General features: G+C 44.2%; 2 protein-coding genes and 1 long non-coding RNA gene across 3 annotated transcripts in view; 1 reads left to right on the top strand and 2 right to left on the bottom strand.

Annotated features, from left to right (window-relative positions):
- PAPSS2 (3'-phosphoadenosine 5'-phosphosulfate synthase 2) overlaps nucleotides 1–2,121 on the bottom strand; it is a 46,613-nt gene extending 44,492 nt beyond the window's left edge. Inside the window, exon 1 of the mRNA XM_079976519.1 lies at nucleotides 1,955–2,121. Coding sequence (XP_079832645.1) covers nucleotides 1,955–1,981 — 27 coding nt within the window. The 5' untranslated portion in view covers nucleotides 1,982–2,121. The remainder of the gene's footprint in view (nucleotides 1–1,954) is intronic.
- A 3,881-nt stretch (nucleotides 2,122–6,002) lies between these two features.
- LOC307216355 lies at nucleotides 6,003–26,413 on the top strand. The gene is made up of 3 exons (XR_013839056.1): nucleotides 6,003–6,013; nucleotides 7,645–7,760; nucleotides 25,760–26,413. It is a non-coding gene; the product is annotated as an uncharacterized lncRNA (long non-coding RNA).
- Nucleotides 22,361–27,410, bottom strand: part of MINPP1 (multiple inositol-polyphosphate phosphatase 1) — a 23,744-nt gene continuing 18,694 nt past the window's right edge. The window contains exon 5 of the mRNA XM_079976369.1: nucleotides 22,361–22,910. Within this exon, the coding sequence (XP_079832495.1) occupies nucleotides 22,499–22,910 (412 nt within the window). The 3' untranslated portion in view covers nucleotides 22,361–22,498. The remainder of the gene's footprint in view (nucleotides 22,911–27,410) is intronic.

Here is a 27,410-nt window from a genome sequence, read left to right as displayed (position 1 = left end):
GTGGTGAAGCACAGCTGAAGGTCAGGGAAGGAGCCACCACCTGCCACTTGACCACCTGCGCTCTCCCTGTAGGCGGCACTGTTATGTGGACTGGGATGATAAAGAGGGTGGGTTAGTAGACAGAGGTGGCTGCTTGCGGTTCATGTCCAATCTCCTCTGCATGGTGCCAAGAGAGGAGAGCTTATGTTTTCCTTGAAGTTCCATTGTACGTAACAGGACGTGCACACCATTCTCCTGAAACCGAAGCGGCTCACGTTTTCAGTGTTCCCAAATGCTTAGCTTTGGAGCATACAGAACAGCAATTCCTCTGTGTTCCTTCCTGAACGCTTTCACCAGAGTGACCCTAGGACCCGATCCTCAGCAGCTGACTCACCTCTTTTCACTCTGTCTCCAATCAGCACAGAAGGTGAGAAGATTTCTTCTCAGTAGCTACAAAGCTCTCATTTCTTGCTGACCAGGCAGCTCTTAGTTGTTGGAGGCAGGGGCCCCACTAAAGAAATAATAGTCACAAGGTCTTTGACTCTCCCCCTGTAAACCTAGACCAGGACACCTGTGGTTACTTGGACCTGAGACTTGCAGCCCAAACTCCTATACTAGGAAACGAAGCCCCACTAACAGTGCCAATTCTGAAGACGATGACTAAAAGGTAAAGGTAAAGGTACCCCTGCCCGTACGGGCCAGTCTTGACAGACTCTGGGGTTGTGCGCCCATCTCACTTAAGAGGCCAGGGGCCAGCGCTGTCCGGAGACACTTCCGGGTCACGTGGCCAGCGTGACATCGCTGCTCTGGCGAGCCAGAGCCGCACACGGAAACGCCGTTTACCTTCCCGCTGGTAAGCGGTCCCTATTTATCTACTTGCACCCGGAGGTGCTTTTGAACTGCTAGGTTGGCAGGCGCTGGGACCGAGCAGCGGGAGCGCACCCCGCCGCAGGGATTCGAACCGCCGACCTTTCGATCGGCAAGCCCTAGGCGCTGAGGCTTTAACCCACAGCGCCACCTGCGTCCCCTAAGACGATGACTACTATGCCTTTAAAACACATTTGAAGAACACACAAACACAGAGAGAGAGAGTTTATTAAGGAGTCCTGGGCACTGTAACTCCATGATGGTTAGACTACACTGCCCAGAAATCTTTGAGTATAATAATTGAGAATAATAGCATCATAGAATTGAGAATAATAATTGAGAATAATAGCATCATAGAATTGTAGAGTTGGAAGGGACCCCAAGGGTCAGCCAATGCAGGAATCTCAGCTAAAGCATCCATGAATGTGCTTCAAAGGTGCTTTAAGGGTACCATGCGTCTGAACGCAGCCACGACTCTACAACAAAAACAGGATATTTGCCAAGACACGGGCATCATGACTTCAATGTCCTCTCACACTCACACACCAGCCTAGCGGACTCAAAAGTTTGCTCATGGCCATTCATGGCCATAACCATGGGGTTTGGGAAGACACCCCAACCATAGCTGTCAACTTTTCCCTTTTCTTGCGAGGAATCCTATTCGGAATAAGGGAATTTCCCTTTAAAAAAGCGAAACGTTGACAGCTATGACCCCAACCCACCTCAGCCACAAAGTGCCAGTTTAACTCTTAGCCACAGGATGCTAACCCTCCTCTAAGGAGGGTCTCTCTGACAAAAATCCCCTTTCTGGCGGCGCGCAAAGAGGACTAGTAAAGGGAGAGGACTTCCCCCGCCCCGCTGTGGTAGACCCGGGGGCTGCTGCGCGGACCAGGAGGGCATCTTCCAGCTGCGCCCTGGCGCGACTGCCTCTGCCCCAGCGGAGAAGGGGGCTGCAGCAGAGAGAAAGAAGAGCGCGAGCGCAGTGGGGCGGGGCAGATGCTTAAAAAACAAAAAAAGGCGCCTCCCGCAGGGCGCCGGCACTATGCCGCTGCTGCTGCTGCTGCTTCTGCCGCCGCCGCCGCGAGAGAACTGCTGAGGCAGCACCTACCATCCTTTGCTTCTTGGTGTCGGACATGTCGCCGGCTTCGCGGCTCCCTCGGCTCCTGGCAGCAGTGACGGGCTGGGGTGGCGGGCAGGAAGGCAAGCGGCTGGCTCCCGCGGGCTGCTGAGAAGCTGCGAGGGGAAGGGAGTAGCTATAAAAGCGGCCGAGGAGACACGTAGCACTTCCCCGGACCGCCTTTCCAGCCCACGGCTCACACCCCGCGCCCTCCTCTGGCTCCTCCCCTCGCTGCTTGCTCTGCTCCCGGCTGCCACAGTGTGCGGGGAAGAGTGCCGGGTTTTTTCCCTTCCCTGTGAGGGGAAAGGGCTCCGCGAGAGTATATTCACAGGAAAACTTTTCTCCTCTCGTGCCTGCGTCCTCCCCCCCTCCCCCGCGCTTTTTTATTGTTTAAATCGCCTCAGACGTCGCTCGCTTAACAAAAACGTGTGTTCTTGCTCGGATAGGGGACACCGTCTCACCCACGCGTTTCCCTGGCTATAGGTTTGCAGGCTAATTCTGGACGGAGGCGAGGTCAAACCCTCGCCAAGAATCTCACCTTTGTGCAACGAACAAAAGCAACAACAACCCCGGGCTTTCCCTCGCCTTAAACGCTGGTTTAGGGAAGCCTGAGAGCAAAAAAAGCAAAGTACTGTATGTCAAAGGACACTCTGGGTGATTCTGGGCTTGGAAAGTGGCTGCCTATTTTGTTTTTCTATATAAAGCCTGCTTCCCAGCCCAAAGCAGCTTGCAGTGACACAGCCACGCAGGCAAGTAAAGGCGCGATATATTAGGGATACTTGGAGCTGTTCATAGCACTTCCTTCTGGTCCTCGGTTGTTATCATAGCCTATCACAGCCAGCCACATCCTCAGCACACCTTTAAAGCACTCTGATGACACAACAGTCATGGAGAATCAGCGGTTTATCAAATGCTGCTGACCTTAGAGAACTACAGTTCCCAGCACCCACGGAAACTACATTTCCCAGGATTCTCTGTGGCTGCTAAAGTGGCATAAGAGTGCTTCACATGTGTTCTAGAAAGAAGAAGCTGTAAGGTGGAGACATGGGCCGATGGATCATAGTAAGAATAACGACCCAACGGTGTGTTTCAACCCTACAGGCAGGGCGTGAGGTGGCAGTGCTACCAGCACATTTAAAAGACACACACACAGCTTTCAGGGACAAAAGCAACACCGTGGCAGCTTCAGGCAGTAGTGCCATGAAAAGTCCTCTCCTCCATAAAGGTAAAGGTGACCCCTGACCATTAGGTCCAGTCGTGACCGACTCTGGGGTTGCGGCGCTCATCTCACTTTATTGGCCGAGGGAGCCGGTTTACAGCTTCCGGGTCATGTGGCCAGCATGACTAAGCCGCTTCTGGCAAACCAGAGCAGCGCACGGAAACGCCATTTACCTTCCCACCGGAGCGATACCTATTTATCTACTTGCACTTTGACGTGCTTTCGAACTGCTAGGTTGGCAGGAGCAGGAACTGAGCAACGGGAGCTCACCCCGCCACGGGGATTCGAACTGCTGCCCTTCTGATTGGCAAGTCCTAGGCTCTGTGGTTTAACCCACAGTGCCACTTACCTTAATTCTTCTGTCCTTCCTCGCCTCCGCTTCAAGCCAACTGCATCCCTGTATTTTCTTTCACTCCAGCTGCAAAGAAGCAGCAGTGCTAGGAGAAGCTCACACACTTGAGACAATTTCCACAGGGGCTGCTCTTGTTAGCCTGCTGCTACATAAACAACAGGAAGCTTAAAGACGGGCAAATTTTATTATGGCATAAGATTTTGTGGACTGGAGCCCACATCATCTGACAAGGCCACTATATATAATACAGTATAGAAAGGGCAGGGATTCGTTGTTGTTTTTCAGGAATCCCTAGTATCAAGAGTAGAAAGCCAACAGTGCAAGATGCACAGCCTGCCTTGGCCCTAAATTGTTAAGTGTTGCCTTGGGGAGACTGGGAATGTGACACTGAAAAAACTGAGTAGCTGTGTGTGCCATGGAGGTTCAGATGTGTGAGAACTTCAAATGTTATAATAATAATTTATTATTTATACCCTGCCCGTCTGGCAGGGTTTCCCCATGTTGGCCCCAAAAAGCTGCTGCAGATACATTTAGGTGGTCATTCTTCATTTACTGCAGTGAGAAAGGCAATTTAATTGGAAAATAAATTTATGACTCCTGTTCTTTCTTCTTGTCATGTGTGTAAATAGTCAGGGCCAGCCCAAGACATTTTGGCACCTGAAGCAAACCACAAAAGGGTGCTCCTTTCCCCGTCAAGGAAGAATGGGAGAGTAAAGGTCTACATTGGGAACAGAGGGCGGAGAGATAAAGCTCTACATCAGGATCTGCTGCCCCTGTGGATCCTGCCACCTGAGGCAGTCATCTCACCTGGCCTCCTTGGTGGGCCAGCCCTGTAAATAGCATTATAGTGGGAAGGTAAACCCGGCATACATCTTGTGGTTCATTGCACTAAAATAAACCCTTTGTACAGAACAAGCAATTGCTCTGTCACACATTTTAAGTGATATAGAAGGAGAACATGCTATACTCTATAAGCAGTTGATTACATAGATAAGAAAATGTAAAACCAAGCCATAAAATGTGAATAGCTAATCCACAGAAAGGTACTTATGGTGTGATAAAATTTCCATTATGTCACACACACGAGTTTGAACCAACAACATGCTTAGAGTCTCTGTACTCATTTGGAATGTAATCCATTGAGATGTGTTTGTTTGTTTGTTTGTGGCTCCAAGAGTTAAAACTGGGCTGGAAGATCCAGCAGTAGCTTTGTCACAAAGGAAATTGAAGTAAAGTGTTAGAATACTATATAACTGATGTAACTCCAGGTAGGTACAGATAAGCAGAGAGCCTTTTTTCAAAAGCAGCACTCTTCTCACTCCCTTCCTCAAAGAACTGCAATCTGTACACAATATTTCCTGGATAACATTTTAAACTGTTGGTCACTTTTGCTAACAAATATCTAAATAGAGTGAATATGTTGGCCTGAGATATTTCTTCTTGAACAAATAAAAACTGCCCCTCTGGCAACACAACACAGCTCCCTTCTTGTAATAATGAGGATTAGTACAGATTAGTATACATTTACTACATTTATTATTCTATGCTTCTGTTGTTTCAGAGGATTTACTTACACACTGTGAATTCTCTCAGGGTTGCTTTTTGTCCTACAGCTGGTGAAAAATAATATCTCATGAGCACATATTCTCATACTTGTGACAATGAGCTTCCCTAAGACAAGAAACATTATTCAAGCTTATTCAGGTATTAGTAAAATTAAGATGGCTGGCTGGGAAACTGGGAAAAGTGGGAGTGTGTGTTACTTCCCTGCACACATATCCCAGGTCTTCTAGCAATTCATAAGTTGTTAAAAAATAAAAATAAAGTGTCCACTGATAAGAGCAAGGGAAGGGGCTTGGCCTTTTGCTTTTTTGTTTCCATACACTGGCCCATTGACCAATGTAGTTGCTGACTGTTATTCCTAAATATGGTTTGTTCTCTTAGAACAATAAATTGCAAAACCTGAAAAATGCATACTGAACACTCATAGGTAATGGAGCGAAACTGGTTTACAAACAACGGTCCAGTTTGCATGTGAAGCCAAACTAAACTATGGTTAAGCAAGAACACAAGGGTGTGAAAGTACAGGCTGTGACCATTTTGCGGGCATTCAATTGACATGGGTCATTTTGGACCCAGAAGAGGGCAAAATGGTTGAAACGGCAGCTAATAAATACCAGTTATCACCAGGGAACATAATCCAACAAAAACAAACTCACACCTCAAATAAGTCAAAGGTCTGCATGAAGAGGAAAACTCAAACTGATGTTTGTTCTGACTGAGCACTTAAGAGCAGTTTTCCCCAGGATTGGGAGGAAGCAGTGGGTCAAGAGGAAGTGTGGATAAACCCCAGTGAGTGCACAGTAAATGGGAGTATGAACACAGTCTCCACAAAATGAAACCAGAGATCCATCTCACTGTCTGGAGAGGGAGGTTCCAGGTTTTTATTGGAAGCAATTCAACCTCCCCAAGGATGGAAGTGAGTGCTACCCATGGAAATCAGTGGAGAACACCAATATCTTAGTACTGGCTGGGCAGCAGCATGCCTACTGCCATGCAAAAGTATCAGCAGAGATAGGATTTACTACTCTATTGTCATATTCCATGAGAAAAAAACATTTTGAAATAATCCTGCCAATGAAACGCCAGTGTAAATATAATATATTATTCCCATATTGCTGTTTTGGAGGTTGAGAGAGAGCAAGAGAGAGGTTCACAACAGCCATGCAATGGGGCCAATATCAATACTGCAGGTTACAGGTCAAATGCTTGTGAAGTTTGTCCTTGCATAATAGGTTTTACGAAAAAAATAACAGGAGCTTTTTTAAAAACAAACAAATGTGTATTAAGTTAAGCATGTAAAATACCCTCCTGTTTTGATGAGGTGTTGAAATACCCTTGTGTCTGCCCAAAGGAAACAGAGTACTGCACTCATCTTTAAAGAGGTTTGTTTTTTCCCCCTAATCTGAGGCTGAACATCCATAGTAACTCATGGGATTTTAACTTTTGCTGGACTGGTTGCTCACTCATGCTAGATTCGTTGCTTGCCCAGCCAGTAGGGACTGCAGCTAGAAAAGCGGGGATATTGCTTAAGAGGTTGCAAGACTCCAGAATCCTGTGGATGGAAGGAATCAAGGAAACCAGTCAAAGTGCCTGAGGCTGCTTTTCATGGGAGACTACGGTAACTGGAGGGGAGTGACAGGCCTAACACACACACACACACACACACACACCCCATTTGTTGCAGTGCTTCCCAGGTTGAACAGGTTGGCAGGAAAAATAGTACAGTTTGCTCCTGAAATAAGCTGGCAGGGGCAGGATGAATTTTACAGCCTGAGGACCACATATCAGAGGCGGGTAGGGCCTGAAGCAAAAGTGGATGGAGCAATTAAAGTACAGTTTATCTACACACAGTCCAGAAGATGGGAAACTGCAAACCTCAGCTCTGCCTCCTGAACTTGCAAAAGGAGCACAGACGATTGGGCAGGCTGTTGAGGAGGATGAAGAACTCTTAAGCCACATGTGTTGGATCCAACCTTAAGGTGGGGTGTGCTAGCCCTGCTGGACAAAGTGGGGCAGCAAAGGGAGGGGATTGCATGGACAGGTGGAGTCCCCCCAGCCCCAGGCGACTCCCGAGTGGAATAACAACTCAAGACAACGTGCTACGGGATTAAAATTGGCCACAACTTTGTTAAAGTTTCAGATGTAGGGAGACCTTGGCTTAGGCATTGGGCGTTTATCCCTCCCAGTCCCTGGCCGGGGATCTGGGGAACATCAGGGTTATCCGGAATGTGTGGGGATTGGGCTGGCTCTGGAGAACATATGTTCAAGCAGAGAGCCCGCCCCCCGTTTCGCCGCCATTGCAGGGAAGAGCAATGACATCCAATTGGCGTATGGCCAATGCCTCCCCTCAAAACAACCCCTTTAACAGGGAACCCTGGGATCGCCGCTGCAGGGGGAGCGTGGGCCACTGCTTCACCCCCCCCCCATTAAGGGAAGATAGAGTAAAGGATTCTGCCCAATGCCTGAAACCACCAAAGTTGTGACATTTTGCTATAAGGAAGGCAAAACCTGCCAATGCAGGAAAATTCCTTTCCGGCCCTTCAACAGCGACCATGATGTAGCAGCGCCCTCGTACCTGTGGAGAAGAGATTAACCTGCAAAGGAAGGCTTAACTGAGAGAGGGCAGGGTGGGAGAAGCTCTGGAGCCAACTGACAATTCCCAGGTAAGATCCACCCTCTATTGTGTGAGTATGGCGGTCCCTCCTCCTACCTGGCCAGGTCCCCTGGCAACGCCTCCCCAGGTGGGATTGGGTAACTGCTTGAGGTAGGTGGAGACCTCCAGATTTCCAACCTGGGAAGGGCGAAGCCAGGCTATATGGCTGGGAGCCACATAGGATCCGGGGAGCTGCACGCGACCACGCAAAACGTGCCCCCCATTTGATGTGGGGAGCGGTCATTCCTGTCTTAGAATCTGTAGGGCTGGTAATGATGTTTGGAGAGCGCTGCAGGGTCAGGGAGAGGTGTAGCATTTGGCAATGTGCCACAATTGTTAATTAGAATTTACATTTTTTTAAAGGTTGCAGTTGTGTCCACAAGCTGCTTAACACCAACCAATCTAAGCGAGTGTTAGTTAGGCAGCTCAAATGTTTGCTTAATGGTACCCATATTTTCCAACACTGAATCGATTTCAGTAGCTTACTCTGAGGCTATGGGAAGAACTGGGGCAAAAGTTGCTATGAAGCCCCAGGCAGCGTAATAATTCTTCTGAACAAGTAAGAATGCCTGTGCAAAGGCTTGCACAAATATCTTGCATGACCTGGAAGATGTCAGGTGGTAACGACCTCATCAAACACAGGTTTATGATATACCGCACATTTGTAGGGAGAGATTTCTCACGCAATGCTTTCATCACTGTTAATTGCACTCCTCTTGTATGTAGACAGGATTATGTTGTTGTGGCACAAAGGGGAGCCTGAAAAATGTAACCTTTAGTGTGAGTTTTGTTACCTCGCTCACATCAACTGCCATTTATCACCAATATTTTAAAATGATACTAGTTTGCCCCTTACAAAGCTACAGTTCCAGCACCTTTGAAGAACTACAGTTCCCAATATTCTTTTTTTTTAAGTATGTGTTTTAAATGTGCTGCAATGTGCACAGATACATCCTCCTAAAAAGCTTAAGAATTATGTTTTTGGCATTTATGGAAACATACATACGTTGTGATGTCAGAAATTTGTTGACATTTATTGCTCTTTTTTAATATTTCAAAAATCCCAAAGGGAAATGTTCAGAAACTGTTATATTTGTTGGCAAGTCTGCTGTAGTAGGGAATGATCTGCTGATCCCAAACACTCTCCCAGCTAAACTAACCAGGGTAACACCCAGCATCACAACATTGTATTTTGCCAATATTCAGATTTGTTTATTCACCCACATCTAGCCCATTAATATCCCTCCCGAAGCAAAGATCCACAGTGGAGAAAACGACTCCAGGTCGACTGAAAATGAAAAATAGACCTTCAGCCTTCAGATGATCTCATCCAGCCCCTTCTTACAATGTTAAATGGGACCATTTACCCGTCCTGGAGAAGTACTTCATAGTGGCTGGCCTTTGCCTTTGTTTACTTCTTACAGGGAAAGCGCAAGACTTGTTCAAGGGAAACACTTCAATGGAGTATAGGTAAGAACAGTTCCCAAGTTCTTGTGTGTCCTGGAGCTCCTTTGGGCTTCAGCTGTGCTGTTTCAGCACATTCAGCCACCCCAACAGCAATAAGGACTGGCCAGGTAGACCTTAAGCGGGTCCTACATAAATTCTGGAATGTAGTTCAGTAAACATTTAGGATGATGACACAACATAATCAATGGAGTAGTCTTGCCAGAAACCTCTTCTCTTGTAATACCAGCCAAATATATTAACAGAGATAACCATCAGCTGTGGCTTAACTCCACTGCTTTGGTACCACACCCCTTCATCCAGTCTTTGGCTCTGAAACAGGAGTAGCCAACACCCTCCAGATAAAAAAATTCCTTCCAGTAGCACCTTAAAGACCAACTAAGTTAGTTCTTGGTATGAGCTTTCGTGTGCATGCACATGTGCATGCACACGAAAGCTCATACCAAGAACTAACTTAGTTGGTCTTTAAGGTGCTACTGGAAGGAATTTTTTTATTTTGTTTTGACTATGGCAGACCAACACGGCTACCTATCTGTAACCCTCCAGATGTTATTGGACTACAATAATCAATGTTTTATATTTGCTGTTAGCTGCCCTGAGCCACCCTGAGCCCAATTTTTAATCTGGGAAGGGCGGGGTATAAATAAAGTATTATTATTATTATTATTATTATTATTATTATTATTCCACATCAGCTGTGGGAAAGGGCAGTAGATCAATGGCAGAAGGTCTCAGGTTTAATCAGCAGCAACTGAAGGCAGGGCTGGGAATGCCACTTTCTGAAATCCCAGAAAGCTGCTGCCAGTCAGTGTCGGCTCTGTATAATGTCACTTCCTATGTTGCTCTGCAGCACTACACTGGCTACCCCTGCCCTAAAACTTTAGATTCTAAACTAGCCTTCCTTAACCTGGTGCCCTTTTAGATGTTTCACATTACAATTCTCATCGATGCCAGCCAGAATGGCCAATGAGTGATATTTGTCATTCACTAAAATACCTGGAGGGACCAAGTTGGAGAATGAAGGATGAATGGGGATGGAGAGCAGCCCCAGAGATATAGTGTGAAAAGGGATATGCAATTCTGCCCCCCCACCCCAAAAGAGAGTCAAAGTGGATTATGCAGGTCTGAAAGACCAGGCCTACATACATCAAATGTAATCGCTGTCTTGGGCCAATGGTTTTGTGAAACTATCATCGTATTCTGGGTGTAACATTTTGTACGGCACTCAAAATCTGTCTTTGTGCTTTTGAGGAATCTTATCTGGAAATGACCCAGTGATTAATTTAAAAGTACACCCACACCATTTCAAGATATGGCGTCCTAGCATTTTTGTTCTAGCTTTGCTTGAAAAATGTATGAGGCTTTCTGTTGCTCAAATTATAATAAAATGTTGTGGTTGCACAGTGCTGGTAAATTACATTTCATTGCCATCTTTAACCTCTCTCTTTCTCTGTGCTCTAGATGAATCATGTTAAGCAGAAGTGGAACAAAAAGAAATATTATTCACACAGCGCATGCTGAAGAAAAAATATCTAGAATTTATCTGGTTAGCCTTCAATATAAACATACTAACTAGGGAGAAAGCCCTTTTCAACACAATATGACTTGCTGCCGTGTGAACATTGCATAGGATTGCAAAGTTAATATGACGTTTGGCTTTAATTTTGCATCAATGTTAATGTTTTCCCCTAGTTAACCAAGCTAAGAAAACAGCAAGCTTTCACACAGCTAAGATGCTTGGCAAGAAGTTCTCTGAATAGAGAGGGGCGGAGAAGCAGTACAAAAGTTCTATGAATGTGTGTCTGTTATGCAACAAGCCCTGTGCAACTCCTCTTTTGGATCGTGGCAGTTATTTTGACTCTGCTAATCTTGGCAAGTATTGGGTGTGTTCATAAAGTATGCTTGAGATCTTCGGGGTGGGGGGTGGGGATCTTCACCTAGAAGCACTCAAAACCAGCAAGGTAATTTGAAGGGATTCAGTTAAACAGAATGGAGGGAGCTCAGTTTCAGATAATTCCCATTATCCCCTTTTCGTAGTTGCCTTTAAGCTAGTTATCTAACATCACACAAAGTTCACAGCCTGATCAAGGTACATTTTCTGCAGCTAGTTATTTGCTCACAGTTTTGTTTTTTTGTCAGGACTCTGAACAGAGTTGTGTAAATGGCTGATTCAGCTATTTGCCACTCACATCTAAACTCAGGCTATGTACATACCAGCAGCTCAAAAAGCAGTGAGGTTATTCCTGCCACTATCCCCCCCCCCCCCGCCACCCCAGCGTTTCAAGTCACTTTTTATGTTGCTCTTCACACTAGAGAGGAGGTGTGGATGTCTTCACCTGGTGCCCATTACCTGATTCGTTCCCCAGTGCCAAATTCCAATTCATCAAAGCTGTCATCTGCATGCGCTGTCACCTGTTGCATGTGCAACAGCTTCCTGAAATGTACACACCACTTCAGTTTAACCATGACTTCCGTTTGCTAATTGGATGGAAGATGGTAAGAGTGAAAGAGCAACAGATGGGGCCATTTCTCAAGAAACTACACAACACCTTTGCATTGCGGCTAATGTCTTCTTCAAAACAGCAGAGGTGGGAGCACTCTGGAGCCAGAGTAAGCGGTAACATATACACAGCCTCAGAATAAATCCTTTTGCCAAAGGATTAAAAAGGCAGGGGCATTGCTGTGTAGAGGTCCCAAGCAGCTGAAAAATGATCTAGTTGAGAACATTTTGCTTCCTTCTTGCCTTCACATTGACCTCAAGCAACAAAGAGGAATGCATTTGAAGCTTTTGCTAACACAAAGATGTGTTGGATTTCAAACAAATGCGAAACTAATCTTGCCTCTGGCAAGTGTTCAGAAATGGGAATTACTAGTTTCCCAACAGCTGTGTTAGTCTTCAAATTAATTATTAAACAGACCGATCCTGTGCACATTTACTCAGAAGTAGACCCTGAGGTGTTCCACTTCCTCCCACATAAAAGTACGCACAATTAATTAAGGAGTACCCCACCTCATGCAGTTTTATTGGTTGCAGGTTGATCACACAACACGAGTAACAAACAAACAAGGACCGCCCCCCAAAAAAAAAACTAAAATGCAACAGCAACGTTAATTTTATGCACTGATGAGTTGAAGCAATGTGTCTTGCTATTGTAATGTGAGTGTTTTCTTTATAGGCTTACTGGAAAAGGTGTGTTTTCATGAGGAATCTAAAAGAAAAGAGGGGGGAGAGGTAACTTCAATGTGTGGGGTATTCCTGGACAGGGCAAGGCAAAACTGGCTGAAAGGGAGAATGAACTGAATAACATAAGGGAGGAGTCCAAGAGACAAAGTGAAGGCCATGGGCAGTTTATCACAGAAAATTATGACACAGTGCTTTTTTGGGGGGGGGGTTACTCAAGGGTACACAGTACCAGCACCTTTAAAAATAAAAAAATCATCGGATGACAGTAAGACTGGAGGAGGAGACTGTAATGCAAGAAGGAACTAATGTGATTTAGAAATGGTTTTTGTGTGGAACACGTTCTGGGTGACACCATCAGGGAAAGGAAGCTAAGAAGACCTGAATCATTTCAGTTTTGCAAATAGTTTGGTAAAAGGTAGGTAAAGGGACCCCTGACCATTAGGTCCAGTCGTGACAGACTCTGGGGTTGCAGTGTTCATCTTGCTTTATTGGCTGAGGGAGCCGGCGTACAGCTTCCAGGTCATGTGGCCAGCATGACTAAGCTGCTTCTGGCGAACCAGAGCAGCGCATGGAAACGCCGTTTACCTTCCCGCCAAAGCAGTACCTATTTATCTACTTGCACTTTGATGTGCTTTCAAACTGCTAGATGGGCAGGAGCTGGGACCGAACAACGGGAGCTCACCCTGTCTTGGGGATTCGAACCGCCAACCTTCTGACCGGCAAGTCCTAGGCTCTGTGGTTTAACCCACAGCGCCACCCGCGTAGGAGCGCACTAAAAAAGCACCCCCCTTCTAATCCAGTATCTGAGGCTCAGCTAAGATGAAATTGTTTTTAGAACATAGACCCAAAATGCTTTGTGAAGGGACATTTTTAAACGGGAGCCTCCTGAACTCATTATTAGTAGATGCATGCGGATAAGCGGAATGTAGAGCTCTACAGTGCCATAGTGGCACAAGCTGTGGAGTGGAGCCACTCTCTTGGCACCAGAGCCACCTCTGCTACTTTCTTGCATGGGAGTAGAACTGGGCTATGTGAATACTGGATTGGCTCCACTGGGCATTCACATAGCCCTTCTCCGACTACTGACCCATCTCTATCCTGGTCAGGTCAGCCACAACAACGCCAGCGTTGGGAGACTGGTTCTTCCACGCTATATTACTTGGGAAACTACAGCTACGTGTGTACACACTTGATTCCAGTGGGGCTGTTCAGAACAAACAGCCTTTGCAGAGCGTTAGATTTTTGTGTGTGTGTGAGAGAGAGTAAACAGGCCAAAAGTTGACAAAGGGAGTTTTCAGTGTGGCGGGGGATCACCGCCTTAAAGGAACAAGCTGGAGGTGTAAACCTTTGCGCCACTACAAGCCAGAAACTCACATAGGGAACATTATCATTCGAAAATATGCCTTTTATGCATTAGTCTAAAGTGAACAGTTAAGAGAAGACAAATCTTCCATTCATGTAGAAGTCACTCTAATTATGCAATTATACACTGCATACGCAACACACATCGCACTAGTAACTGGTAGAAGTGCTGGATCAGGCACAATGCCTGTCACACTGGAACAACACCATGGTAACAGCTACCATTGGTAGATGACAATGCCTTTAAAAAAACAACTTGTCTGCATGCACCCATGTCCTACAACCTTGGGTCCCCAGATGTTGTTGAAGTATGACCACCCTCAGCCACCATGACCAATGGTCTGAGATGACAGGAGTCCAAAAGCGCCCTAAGGTTGGGGAAGGCGGCCCAAGAACTTGTTAGGTTTCAACCCTTTCCACTGGATTTTCTGTCAGGGTTGGAGAACCTCAGGCACAAGAGCTGAAAGGTCCTTTAGGTCCTTCTACCCAGGCCTCAGAACTGTCTCCTGAACGCAACCATCAGTGCTTTCATCTGACTAAAATGTGTCCTTGAGCTCTAATAATGCCTCTGAGGGAAGTGTGAATTTGTGTAGCAATTAGGCCACTGCAGGGAGGTAAGATTAGCATATCTCGCTCCACCTGCTTTTGCTCCTGGTCCTGCCCAACACTGGCCTGCGACCTTCAGAAGGTTTTATAGAATTGTAGAGGTGGAAGGGTCATCAGGCTCAACCCCCTACAATTTAGGAATCTTTGGCCCAGCATGGGGCTCGTACCCTTGAGCATGACTCTCATGCTCTACCAGCTGAGAATGCAGCCCTTGGGCTGAAAATGCCCCTCAGCTCTGCTCTAGAAGTTACAGTTTGGAGGTTGTGTGTGTGTCTTGCAACCTGACTTCAGTGTGCATGCAAATAAATGCATATGTGAGTGTCATGCCCTTCTACCTCATCCCCTCAATAAATGTCTGTATACACAGAATAAATGTTTATGGGTGTGCGTGACCTGCATCTGTTATATAAGAAGAACAGCTGAAACGATTGTGATATTGTGCTTTCCTGTTTCTTTTTAATAAAGCAAACAGCTATAGTCAGATTACTGTCAAGCAGGTGAAAGAGAATCTCCAACTATATGGAAGGGAATGGTCTAGCATTGGAGTGGCGAGAAGAGAAGCAATACACACACACACACACACACACACACACACACAAACACACACACACACACACACACACACACACACACACACACACATGTATGTGTCTCTATTCTCATCTGTGACATATACCAAGGATAAGAAGCTGCCCGCTGCAAGCTATACTTCCTGTGATGCATTTTGAGTGATTTTAGCACCATTCAGCTGCTAAACAAGAGTCAGGAATTGGAGAGAAGGACTGCTGAAAGAATTACTCAATATTTACAGGGAAACATAAGTTGCCAAGTCATCATGAGTTACTGGCACGCACATTTGAGTCCAATCATTAGGAAAGCTATGTCCTTAAATGACTACAAAAAATGAAATCACCATACTATTAGTTCTGCATGAACTACTTTCCAAGCACCTCTGATGTTGAAATTCACAGCCAGTTGTTCAGATGATGGGGGGCATGGAGTGCTAGGAGTGGAGTAGTACTTCTGGTAGTGGACATGATGTGCTCTTTCTGGGGTAGTTTGTCCCCCCTCAGTCCCAACTCTGCACTCAGCTCTCACCTGTGGCTCCTAGAAGCTGTTAGCATAGGACAGTAGCCACACCCTGGGAAGAGATTCACCTGGCCGGCTAAACCAGGTGAGGATAGCCAGTGGGTCTCAAACCCTCAGTGAGTCTGGGACTTCCCCTGCATGTGAAGACAGTCTCCAACAGGTTGAGCGGACAAGACCAATAGTGGCTCCACTGGTCAGGAAGATGATTGCTGTATTGTAGAGGGGAGTCAGTGGCAGATGGGGTTCAACCACCTCTGAAGGTAGTTAGGAGAAGGAAAACTCTGATCCTAAACCTCCGCTGCCTAGCGGGATATCTGTGGGAGAAGAAATGGCTAAGGAGTAAACCCTACACAAATCTAGAGTCCCTAAGATGGTTGAATGGCGCCTTGAATGCTTCCTTCCAGCAACTCCTGTAGCCAAGCTGGTTCCCAACACATTGCTCTGCTTTCCTTTGGGCCACATCAGTGAGGCCAAGAGGTGGGGTCTTGTCATCTGGACAGCCCAGGACCTCCAGACACACTGCCCAGGCTTGCATCCTGGAGAGATCACTTCAGTGCTGCTAATGCAACCACTTTGACTTCACCCCTGGAGGCACACTCCATTGACTATTGAGACAGACAGAAACCAATCCCAAATGCTCAGATGATGATAAGAAATGTGACTTCCCGCAATGATTTATATGCAAAAGCATACTATACCATTCACAGAAGACTGTCGTATGGAAGAGATACTATCGCCCTCTTCTCTCTTTTGTTGTTATTGCTGGTAAAAACATTGTGTATATAGGTATTGGGGGTACTCTACTCCAAGAAGATGGGAGTAAGATCAATTCAAAGCTTTTAATTCAGCTATAGGTAAAGGGACCCCTGACCATTAGGTCCAGTCGTGACCGACTCTGGGGTTGCGGCGCTCATCTTGCTTTATCGGCCGGGGTAGCCGGCGTACAGCTTTCGGGTTATGTGGCCAGCATGACTAAGCCGCTTCTGGTGAACCAGAGCAGCGCACAGAAACGCCGTTTACCTTCCTACTTGCACTTTGACATGCTTTCGAACTGCTAGGTTGGTAGGAGCAGGGACCGAGCAATGGGAGCTCACCCCGTCACGGGGATTCGAACTGCAGACCTTCTGATCGGCAAGTCCTAGGCTCTGTGGGTTAACCCACAGCGCCACCCGCGTCCCTAAATTCAGCTATATCTAGTATCTATTCTGGGAAATTGTTCATTGGTCCACTGTGCACTTGGACACCTCTTAAGATATCATAATCACTTTTTTACGTGGTGGTTCCTGAGATCAAGGAGCAGGGTTTTTACCTGTTTGGATACAATTGGATTCCATGTTGAATCAAGATGGTGGACTGAACCCTTTCAAAATTGTACTGATTTTTCTTTTTTTCTTAGGACTTCCAAGCAATGCCAGACACAAGCCTGCTAGTAATTAATGTTTTAGGAAGGTCCTAAAATCTATAACGCTGTGTGCGCTGTGTGTGCAAAAGCCTCTGTTCACGTGATGTATTAACACGTATGCAACTTGCTTTTATGTGTGTGCATTATTCCACCTTCACTTGGGACTGCTTCATCAATGCAAGGGAGGGTGTGGTGAAGAGAGGCTGAAAAAGGAGTCATAAAGCTTTCCATGGAGAAGCTGTGGCTTTTCACTACGGAAACAAACCCACACCTTTTCCCTCCTAAGAGCTGCAAAGAACAAACAAGCAAAAAACCCAACTGACTGCAAAGCTGGTTATACAGGCTTAAATACCTTTGCTGCTGCTGCAGCTAGACAGCCCTCTACTTCCCTTTCCCTCCATTTGCCTGATTAGAAATATCTTTGCCACAACATGCAAATAATCAGTATTGCCTGTTTCAAAAGGTTATGTGTCACTCAGGTCCTCTAAGTCTAAGCATGCATGCAAGGCCTATGAGATGAGGAGGACTGGCTTTGCATCAACATGTTTACTCTTGCATTTTAAAACATACAGATTGCTGCTGCAGTCTAAGGCCAGTCTTCAAGAAGTCAGGCAACTGTTTGCCTTGCTTTTAGTCAAAGATTGGGAAGTACACCCAAAGATCTTACAGAACGTCTATTAGGCAAATCGTATTCCAAGTTCCGGCACTAGCTACCCCAAATGAGAAATGAGATTCATTTACGGATGCAGCGATATGCGAACAGCAAATGAAAGCGAGCAGCAGAGAACGTTTATGTGAGCAAGCATGGCATTGTCTCCTCATGACAAGGTAGTATAAGTGCAAGTAGATTTCTTTATAGAATTTGTAATAAATTTACCCACATTATGACTCACCAAAATATTTGCATGATGCCAGAATTCATCCTATGGTTGAAAATGCAGAAAAGCTTTCTGGAGCAGGGATGGAGCCACAATTAGGGAGCCACTAAAAACGTCCATTTTGTTATTTTGTTTCTTAAGAAGGGTGTTTGTGAAGGGCAATGGATTGCTAAGATATTTTTGCATGTGTGTACAAACTGACTGCCTTGTGAGAAGGAAATTTCTCTCCAGTGAGCCATCAATGTGACTCTTAGCACCTCCATCTGTCTGCATAAATTCTCTATGCTCTTATTTCTCTGTATCCAAAACTGTGCATTGCAGTGTATTACCATTATTGGGTTCGGACTGTACACAGAACAATTTAAGTCTGAACCTTTTTCTGTCTCTCTCTCTCCCTCCTCCATCCCTGTTCTAACAAATGATCTGTGTTTTCAATTTTGCTGTGTCAGCTTCCTGATCAGCAGGAAGGTAGAAAACTCATATGGGTAAATTGTGTAACCATTCAAGAAGACAGTTTTACCTTAAAAAAAAAAAAAAGTTTAATTGCAGGGAGTTTTAATTTCTTTGAAGCAATGTAAACAATACTTTTTAATCCACTTGTCATCACTTCATTGAAAGTTGTTGAGGACTAATGGCTTGCTGCCAAGAAGAAAAAGAAAAAGCTTACATAAGGCAAATACAATGCAATTGTTACTTTGTAGGTAGTAACTATTTTGGGGTACCATTGCCAAGCTGCTCTGTAAACATGAAACTGCATTTTCCTGGACATTTGACTACATTTAACATTATACAGTCGTACCTTGGTTGATGAACGCCTTGCGACTTGAATGTTTTGGCTCCCAAGCACCACAAACCCGGAAGTAAGTGATCCAATTCACAAACGTTCTTTGGAACCCAAACATCCAATGCTGCTTCCTGAAGCCAATAGGAATCCATGCCTTGGTTTCCAAACATTTTGGAAGTTGAACGGATTCTGTTCAACTTCCGAGGTACCACTGTAGTCTTAAAATATGGAGATATCTTAAGTGTTATGACCCATGCTAGGACTACCAATGAACAGCTGAATGAAAGACCCAAGGGCTGCCAGCTTAAAGCTCAAGGACAGATGCATTTGACCCACTTTGTAAATTACAGAAGCCAGAGCCTGTTCCTGCACTAAAATACATTTCCCCACCTTCTGCAAACATTTTTAATTGATTGCAAATCATGTCCCTGTTTTATCTTCAATGCTTTAAAAGTAGCCGCTCAAATCACTATTTTAACAAGCGCAATTTAGAAAGCAGGTGTGCTACCATAACCTCATACCACATTTAAGTAGGGCATCAGGTACGAGTCATCATTATTTCTTCAAATAGCAAACTTGCTGGCCCCACTGCAGTGAATGGAGCTACCTTAGTACAGTGGTGCCCCGCAAGACAAACGCCTCGCAAGACGGAAAACCCGCTAGACGAAAGGGTTTTCCGTTTTGGAGGCGCTTCGCTAAACGAATTTCTCTATGGGGTTGCTTCGCAAGACGAAAAAATCTTGCGAGTTCCCACGGGTTTTTTTCGCTTCCCCCCCCTTTCCTAAGCCGCTAAGCCGGTTATCAGCTGTTCCGCTGATAAGCCGCCTCTCAGCTAATCGCTAAAAGCCGCTAGACCGCTAATAGCGCTAATCCGCTAAGCCGTCAATGGGCTTGCTTCGCAAGACGAAAAAACCGCTAGACGAAGAGAATCGCGGAACGGATTAATTTCGTCTTGCGAGGCACCACTGTATTATTGTTTATATACTTCAGCTTTATTCTCCAAGAAGCGTAAAGTAGCATAAATAGTCCCCCCCTCCTCATATAATCCCCACAAAACGACCCTGTGAGGTAGGTCAGGCTGACTGCCAACCTGAAAGTGCAGAACAATAATTAAATTGTTTTATTTAACATACAGAAAGGGGCACCATTCTTTCACCCTAGTTTTCAAGTAATGAAATACTATATTTTTTGCTCTAGAAGACTCACTTTTTCCCTCCTAGAAAGTAAGGTGAAATGTGTGTGCGTCTTATGGAGTAAATGCAGGCTTCGCAGCTATCCCAGAAGCCAGAACAGCAAGAGGGATTGCTGCTTTCACTGCGCAGCAATCCCTCTTGCTGTTCTGGCTTCTGAGATTCAGAATATTTTTTTCTTATTCTCCTCCTCCAAAAACTAGGTGCGTCTTGTGGTCTGGTGCGTCTTATAGAGCGAAAAATACGGTATATAGTTCTTCCATCTCCCTGCCCTGCCACAAGTAGAAAGGAAAGCTGCATGATGCCTCTAGTTGGTAGAGTTATTCATCGGGAATTGCATGCATTTTTTGCATCTCTTCATTATTCCACCTTTTATCTACATAGCCCTGTTCTATGACTCATCACTTCCTGTTGATTCTTATCTTAGGACATGGGTTGCTGAACAGGTATAAAATTGTGCGTGTATATGTGTGCGCACATACAGGTATATATGTATAGAATACAACTTCAAGCAGAGAGGCAGAGGCTGCAATGGGAGGTGCTAAACCCTTTCCCAGCCCTGTTACCACAACACCTTCCCGAAACTGAGCTCATTTCCAGTCTCCAAGCCCAGACAGGGGGGGAAAAGCAGCTGGCTGAGAAAAGTTCACTAGCCTCTCTAGTTTGCTCTTCTTCCACTTGAAATGACTACTCCCCACATTTTAGGTCTGTATGGTGCATTTTGTGCCTTAAGCCTAAACATCTATCCTGCATTTAACAAATGAGACAAATCAGTCCAATAATTACTTTTTTTCTTTAATTTTTTTTCTTAGAATGGCGTGATTTAGCTATCTGACAACATTTGAGGTGTTTAAACAGCTTGTACTATCGTGAAGTTTTCCTTCCTTTGTTATACAGCAACCAAACCATTATATGATATGCAGGAGTTTGAAACCATAAACTGAATTATAGGCACACAAAAAGCTCCACTGTAAGCACACACCTTAGCAACCACATTGCTCACAAATACTTATATTCATCCAGTATGAAAGCAGCTTTATCATGTGATATGCTACATTTCATTTCTCCTGTGGAATTGGATAGACGAGACTTCAGTGTCAACAGACCTATCCTTACAGGTTTGTTCACCTGACACAACCAATTAAGAACCTCCCCTCCCCACCCCCACCCCCAAAATTGTCAGTATAACCTTCTCTTTAGAAAGAGCTCCCTTCAAAATGGTGGTGTATGGCACCTCACGTTATAGACCAGCAATTTAACACAGAGATACGCTGCACACTGTATAACCACGATGCAGTCTCTTTTATGGATAGTTGTTCTTTATTAATTTTTCTTTAAAGCATGGATTTTTTAGCAGCAACTCTTGGTAAAAACCAAAACCAAAATCTTCAAAGTGTTTAGCGATACTGTATCCAAGATAGTGCCCCACTAAAAAAACAACACTCTGGTTTCAAGGAATGGTTCATAGGAATGAAAAAAAGCTACAGAGAAACAGACCCCAAAAAAAGCCAAGACTGAGGTGATAATATTATTTTCAATTCTGAAAAACTAATTCCTGCTTCAATGCATGATTGAATATATTTAGTTGGGAAAAGCAGTCTCTTTACAGTTTACATATGGAAACCACACCCAAGAATGGATTTAAAGGGGGAAGCCATATTAAAGCATCATGGATTTCCTCTTTAAAATGTACACTATGCACTACAGTTGTACCTTGGTTTCCGAACAGCTAAGTTCTCGAACATTTTGGCTCCCGAACAGCGCAAACCAGGAAGTGACTATTGCGGTTTGCAAACTATTTTTGGAAGCTGAACATCTGATGGGGCTTCTGATTGGCTGCAGGAGCTTCCTGCAGCCAATCAGAAGCCATGCTTTGGTTTCCAAATATTTTGGAAGTCGAACGGACTACCAGAATGGATTCCGTTCGACTTCCAAGGTACAACTGTGCTCTCTCTAGCTGAGTAATTTTGTTCGTTTTGAAACTGAACTCAAAGCAGTGACCCCCTTCTCTTCAATGTTATTATTATAGAATACCTGAATGCCCATCACAGATTGGCATCTGCCCAATTGGCAAACGTACGACGCCTCTTTTTGAAGCCACAGAACCACATTATTGCTGGGCAAAAGCTACCAAAACAAAACACAAAAAAGACTGAATTATGAAAATAGATTAAGCAGCACTGGTATTCTCCTATTGCTTTACAATTTGGGGGTTGTGCGCAAATAGGTCATATTCTGAGCAGACCCATTAAAAACAGTAATTAGTAAAGTCCATTATTTCAGTGGACTATTTTGAGTATAACTTAACTAGATGCAACCTTTTATGCAAGGTCTCCAAAATACTTGGCAAAAACCAATTATTTTTGCAAAACATAACCATGAAAACCACCTGGAATCTTATATAAGAGATGTTTGTACTTAGGAGATGTTTGTACATAAGAGGCTGTATTCACAAGTGAATATTCCAGTGAAGCAGCAATTGAGATCCACAATAACTTCCAAACTATTCACATTAAATAACTGGCATAGCTATGAAGTAAACTGTATGCCAAATACCATGTGATTACACCTAGATCATTCTTGATCCTAAAAAAGGCAGCTTTTCCCCCAGAAACAGCTTCAGAGGTTTGTTTGAATGTTTTGAGATGTCCTGTATCTTTGTTTTTGAATTTGAGAAAACAGTTTATGAAGTTGTTTTTTTAAAGTGTGATGGTACATCTCCCTAAAAAGTAGCAAAAGCAAAAGAGCTACATTTTATCAAACACTTCCACACACAAAAAACGCTTCCTCTACTTTGTCCCCTTTATATACAGATCACCTTCAGTAGTATTTTTTGGCATGTCGCACACTTCGGAAAAGTGACAATTTTGGAGGGCTTCATTATAGTGGTTTTTCAGATCGGTGTACAAAGCAACTGTTTCTCCCGTGTGTGGAAATTGCAGCAGCTTCTCGTTGAGCAGTATCTGGATCTTGTACTCTTCCTTTGGAGTTGCGGCTTGATCACAGTGATAAAGCACAAACAACAGGTTTGCGGCATAAGGGACAATGCGGCCACTACGAAATTTCCGGTGCATCTGCCTGTGGTAGTTGTTAGCTTTAAGAGGTTCTTCGTCTTTGAAGTAGCCCATGAGAGCAAGGAGAGGTTGAAGGGTTTCTGCATGTCCAAACTGGAGGATCACGGGAGAGGAAATAGGCTTCGAACTAGAAAGTTTAAAAGCCAAGCAAAAGATGGTTAGTTAGATGAATCTAAGGGTGGATCTACACATTCGGGGAAAAACACGCTATAAATAAGTCAGAAATTAAATCGTTATAACAAAAGAAAAACGCTATGGAAAATCACATAATTTTTTTTCACTCTCCAGCACCATCTGGTGTTGCATGTTTATAACGCACTCAAAACGCTGTTTTTTTACTAATGTAGTGGAGTTCCAAGCAGTGAGGCACAACTACTGTATAGTTACAAGAATTAGCAAACTATGCTACTGTAAAAGAGTTGTTTTACTTTTGGTGGTCTGAACCGTAGGAATGGCATTTGACTGCTAAAAAACACTTGGTCAAGAAATCATTTTTAAAATAATAATGATAATAATAACAATAATATGTTATTTTAAAGAAAAGAACTAGAAGATTACAGAGTTCAATCTCATTCCCGGTTAAGAGATGACCTGCAGTTACAGCTGAGATCATGTGGATATTGGGGTGCAGTGGAAGAGAGCAATTCTCTAAAGAGAATGAATGGCAAAGCAGAGAATGTGCAACTCGCAACTCATCTACAGATGATGCGCTCACTCTGTAGTGATTTTTTTGGCACATGAATGGCGACAACTTCATTCACCCTATTGTCCAGGCAAAGTGTCACAGCTTCTCTTGGATTAGTTTCTCTCCACTGCTACCCACCTGTTTAGAACGGCCATGTTATGGACCTTTCTCCCTGTACAACATACTAAAAATCCAACTGTTCCTCTCTGTCCTTGTGGCTACAACTCTGGTTTATGTAAGGCCTCTGGCCTCTTCCTCTTTCACATCTTAGTCCTCTCCCGTCTATCGAGAAACCAAAACCAAAATTATTCTCATTTCTCACTGATCTGACCACATCATTTGTTTCCTTCCCTGACTTCCCATGATCTTCTATAGTCAACAGAAAGCCTGGCCTTCAAGACCTCTCTCTACCCCTGCTCAACCTATATTTTGACTCCTATTTCTCATTTTATCTCTGCCCATGATCTCCACTCCTCCACCTTGACAGTCAACTGATCAAATGCCTGTTTCATTTCAGATTGTAAGTTCCTACAGCGTCTATGTTGCTTATGTAACTCTAATGTACCGCGGTGATGGTACAATATAAAAAAGTAATGCAAAAGCAGCTGTCTAGTTTCTTCTCCCCAAAACTATTATCATCACTACTATTTATAGTTAATATATTTTTTAGAAAATTTAAAGGTCCGAGATCCCATGTTACTCATGATTCCATGTGCTCATGTTATAGTAAAGCAGAATGTCAACTCCAGTATTTTTATTCTTTGTATGCTTTGAAGTAAGGTTGTGGATTTTTCTCAGTTTTATCTTTTTGTAAACTGCTTTGAGGTGTGTCTCCCGCATCAAGCGGTGTATACATTTTAAGAAATGAATAAGTATGTTTAGAGTTCCAGCTAAACCAAGCTTCTCAGTAATAAGCTTGATAAGATACTTATCAGATTATGCTGTCCCTACCTTTAGAAGCTATATAAAGGAACATACAGGTGTAACTATAATTTGCATTAGGGGACACCATGCTTTACATATGTTGTGTTTTGTGAATGGAATAAACAAAGCCCAGTTCATAAATCCAGGTTTTCATCACAATTAAATGTAAAAACTTTCAAGCCTTAGAATTATTAGCAGCAGCTATGACAAGCATACGAAGGCCAAGCAACAAGCCAAAGCTAAAATACAGTTTTTAATTCAACAGAGGAAAGTTCTTGGTACTTTAAGTTAACCTGTAACATCAGAAAGGAAATAAAATGCAACTACTTGTTGACCTGTCCCATTTAGAGAAGAATGCTTTGAAGTATCCTGCTTCTGAAGTTTAAAAATGACACTTTGACATAATAAAGTACTGCATAAGTTATGTTATATCCTCATTTCTTTATAACCGGTCGCAAGCTTTAAGGAAATAAGATAGATTACTCATTTCTCCAAGAATTCATATACATATTTTTGTGCTTATGGTGGGGTAGTACAGAAGAAATTCCCCACCATACTGTGATTTAGCAAGCCCAAGAAATCAGACTAAAAACTTTTTACATAAGGAAATGAAGGTATACAATTTCCCCTTTCCCACAATTACTGACCCAATGCAAGCAACAAATACCAAATTTCCTTCTTTTTTTCCTTTATTTTATTTTATTTTATTTTATTTTATTTTATTAAGAAAACCGACACAAGTGAATTTAGTCTTTGGTCAGGATGAACATTTTAGCTGTTTGATGAGATGCCTCCTTTACCAAAGCAATTGCTTCCTATAGTCTTTGCCATGTGGCTAGTGCTTCTTAGTACATGCTTCTTACATTCAGGTTTCTCTGATGCATAGCCTAAAGGTAAAGGGACCCCTGACCATAAGGTCCAGTCGTGGCCGACTCTGGGGTTGTGACGCTCATTTTGCTTTATTGGCTGAGGGAGCCGGCGTATAGCTTCCAGGTCATGCGGCCAGCATGACTAAGCCGCTTCTAGCGAACCAGAGCAGCGCATGGAAACGCCGTTTACCTTCCTGCTGGAGCGGTACCTATTTATCTACTTGCACTTTGACGTGCTTTCAAACTGCTAGGTTGGCAGGTGATGCATAGCTTAATAAGGCGCATAAGAATAAGCTAGGTAACTCCAACATAAAACTCAAATAAATGAAGCCTGTACCAATGTGCTATCGCACATTTTTGAACACTGATCAGAAATCAGTATCAAAATTCTGGGAGCAGAAATGTTTCTGCCAACGTCTGACATCTGAAAGAACAGCACAAATTGCTTTCTGTTTAGTAAACTATCATAGCAAACAGATCTTTGTTCTTTTTCTTTAGGCAAAAGGTGATCTTTGGCATTTTCATCTGTTGGCTGCCAGCTTAGAAGCCTCACCCACAAATGAAGGCAGTGTCTGACTGGTTTAGAAAGAAGGCGTTTCTCTCAAGCATGAACTCAGGAGTTTAATGCCTAATGAGATAGTCCACTGTATCCAAAATTCTCTTCTGACCAAACTGTGGGAGGCAGTGGAAGACAGGAGTGCCTGGCGTGCTCTGGTCCAGGGGGTCACGAAGAGTCGGACACGACTAAACGACTAAACAACAACAACATCCAAAATTCTCTAGCTTGTGTAATAAAAGAGTTTGGGAGTAATGTACAAACCCATTCAGTAAAGAGATATCAGAAAACAATCAAATCTGAATTTACATGCTGGCATTTTAAAGTTTTATTTCTGTTTCAAAGAATCGGAAGTGGGTATCCCAAAGTCAATTCAGCACACAGAATACCGTGCCACCAAGCTGTCAAGATGTGTTCAGAAACCTTAAAACCTATCCCTTGCTATTGGGTGAGCTGCTGCAAGTCACAATACATAACACAGGGCTGGATCGGCCTTGGTCAATCTGGCACTCTCCAGATCAGGCTTCCTCAAACTCAGCCCTCCAGATGTTTTTGGTCTACAACTCCCCTGATCCCTAGCTAACAGGACCCGTGGTCAGGGACATCTGGAGGGCTGAGTTTGAGGAAGCCTGCTTCAGATGTTTTGGACTTCAAATACCACCAGTCCCAGTCTAGACTCTACAGCAGAGATGGGTAACCTCCGGTCTACAAGTCTAGTCAGGCCCAGCATGGGTTCCAGTTTGGTCTATGAGACCATTTTCCCCAAGCCACACCAACCTGCCCGACACCTGATATTATCTGCGATGTTAAGTGTGGAGCAGGTAGAGACGTGTTTGCCAACAATTAGGAGCCTTAGAGAGCACTCTCTATTGTTCCTTGACAAAGCAAGGCTTGCTGTCAGTGCAAATCAGCAAATCTGCAGGCATCGGAGTTCCCATTGGACCCCATCTACCTGTCACGATGGCCCATGAGAGGAGGTGGGAGCTTTCAATATGGCCCCAGGAAAAGATTCCCCACCCTCTAAAGCAGTGTTCTTCAACCTTGGATCCATCCAGTTAGCCAGTGGTCAGGGATGTTGTCGTGGTCCAATGTTACCTGGGAACCGAAGGTTGAGGAACACTGTTCTCGAAGATGGACAGATGGTATGACTCAGAAGAAGGAAGGTGTATATACCCATAACCAGAGTACATAATCTCAACTTCAATCGTTGTTAAATGACTCCTGTTACTCCTTCTGTTGACTACCAAATGCCTTTTGAAATGATATAATAACTAGAAGCTACCCTCTCATTTCTAAGCTGCAATGAAGAAGAAAGCTCAGTGTAAAACTCAATTCTAGGCAGCATGTTGGGAGTTGTAGCCCTTGTAGCCCTAGAGCATTTGAAGGACACTGTATTGGCAAAGGCTGAATCTGATGAAATAACACTGGTAGCATCTTCAGTTCTTGCTCTGCTTCTCCCTGCCCTTCTGAAAAGTATCTGACAGTGTAAACCTGTGCATGTCTTACGCATACACATGCCTTACTGCGTTCAGTTATGCTTGTAAAGCAGTACTACGCAGGAAGACAAAAAAATAGGCAGAAATTGGCACCAAG

This window comes from Podarcis cretensis (genome assembly GCF_951804945.1).
Source record: "Podarcis cretensis genome assembly, chromosome: 5".
In the NCBI taxonomy this organism is placed as follows: Eukaryota; Metazoa; Chordata; class Lepidosauria; order Squamata; family Lacertidae; genus Podarcis; species Podarcis cretensis.
This window is presented reverse-complemented; position numbering and strand designations above follow the sequence as displayed.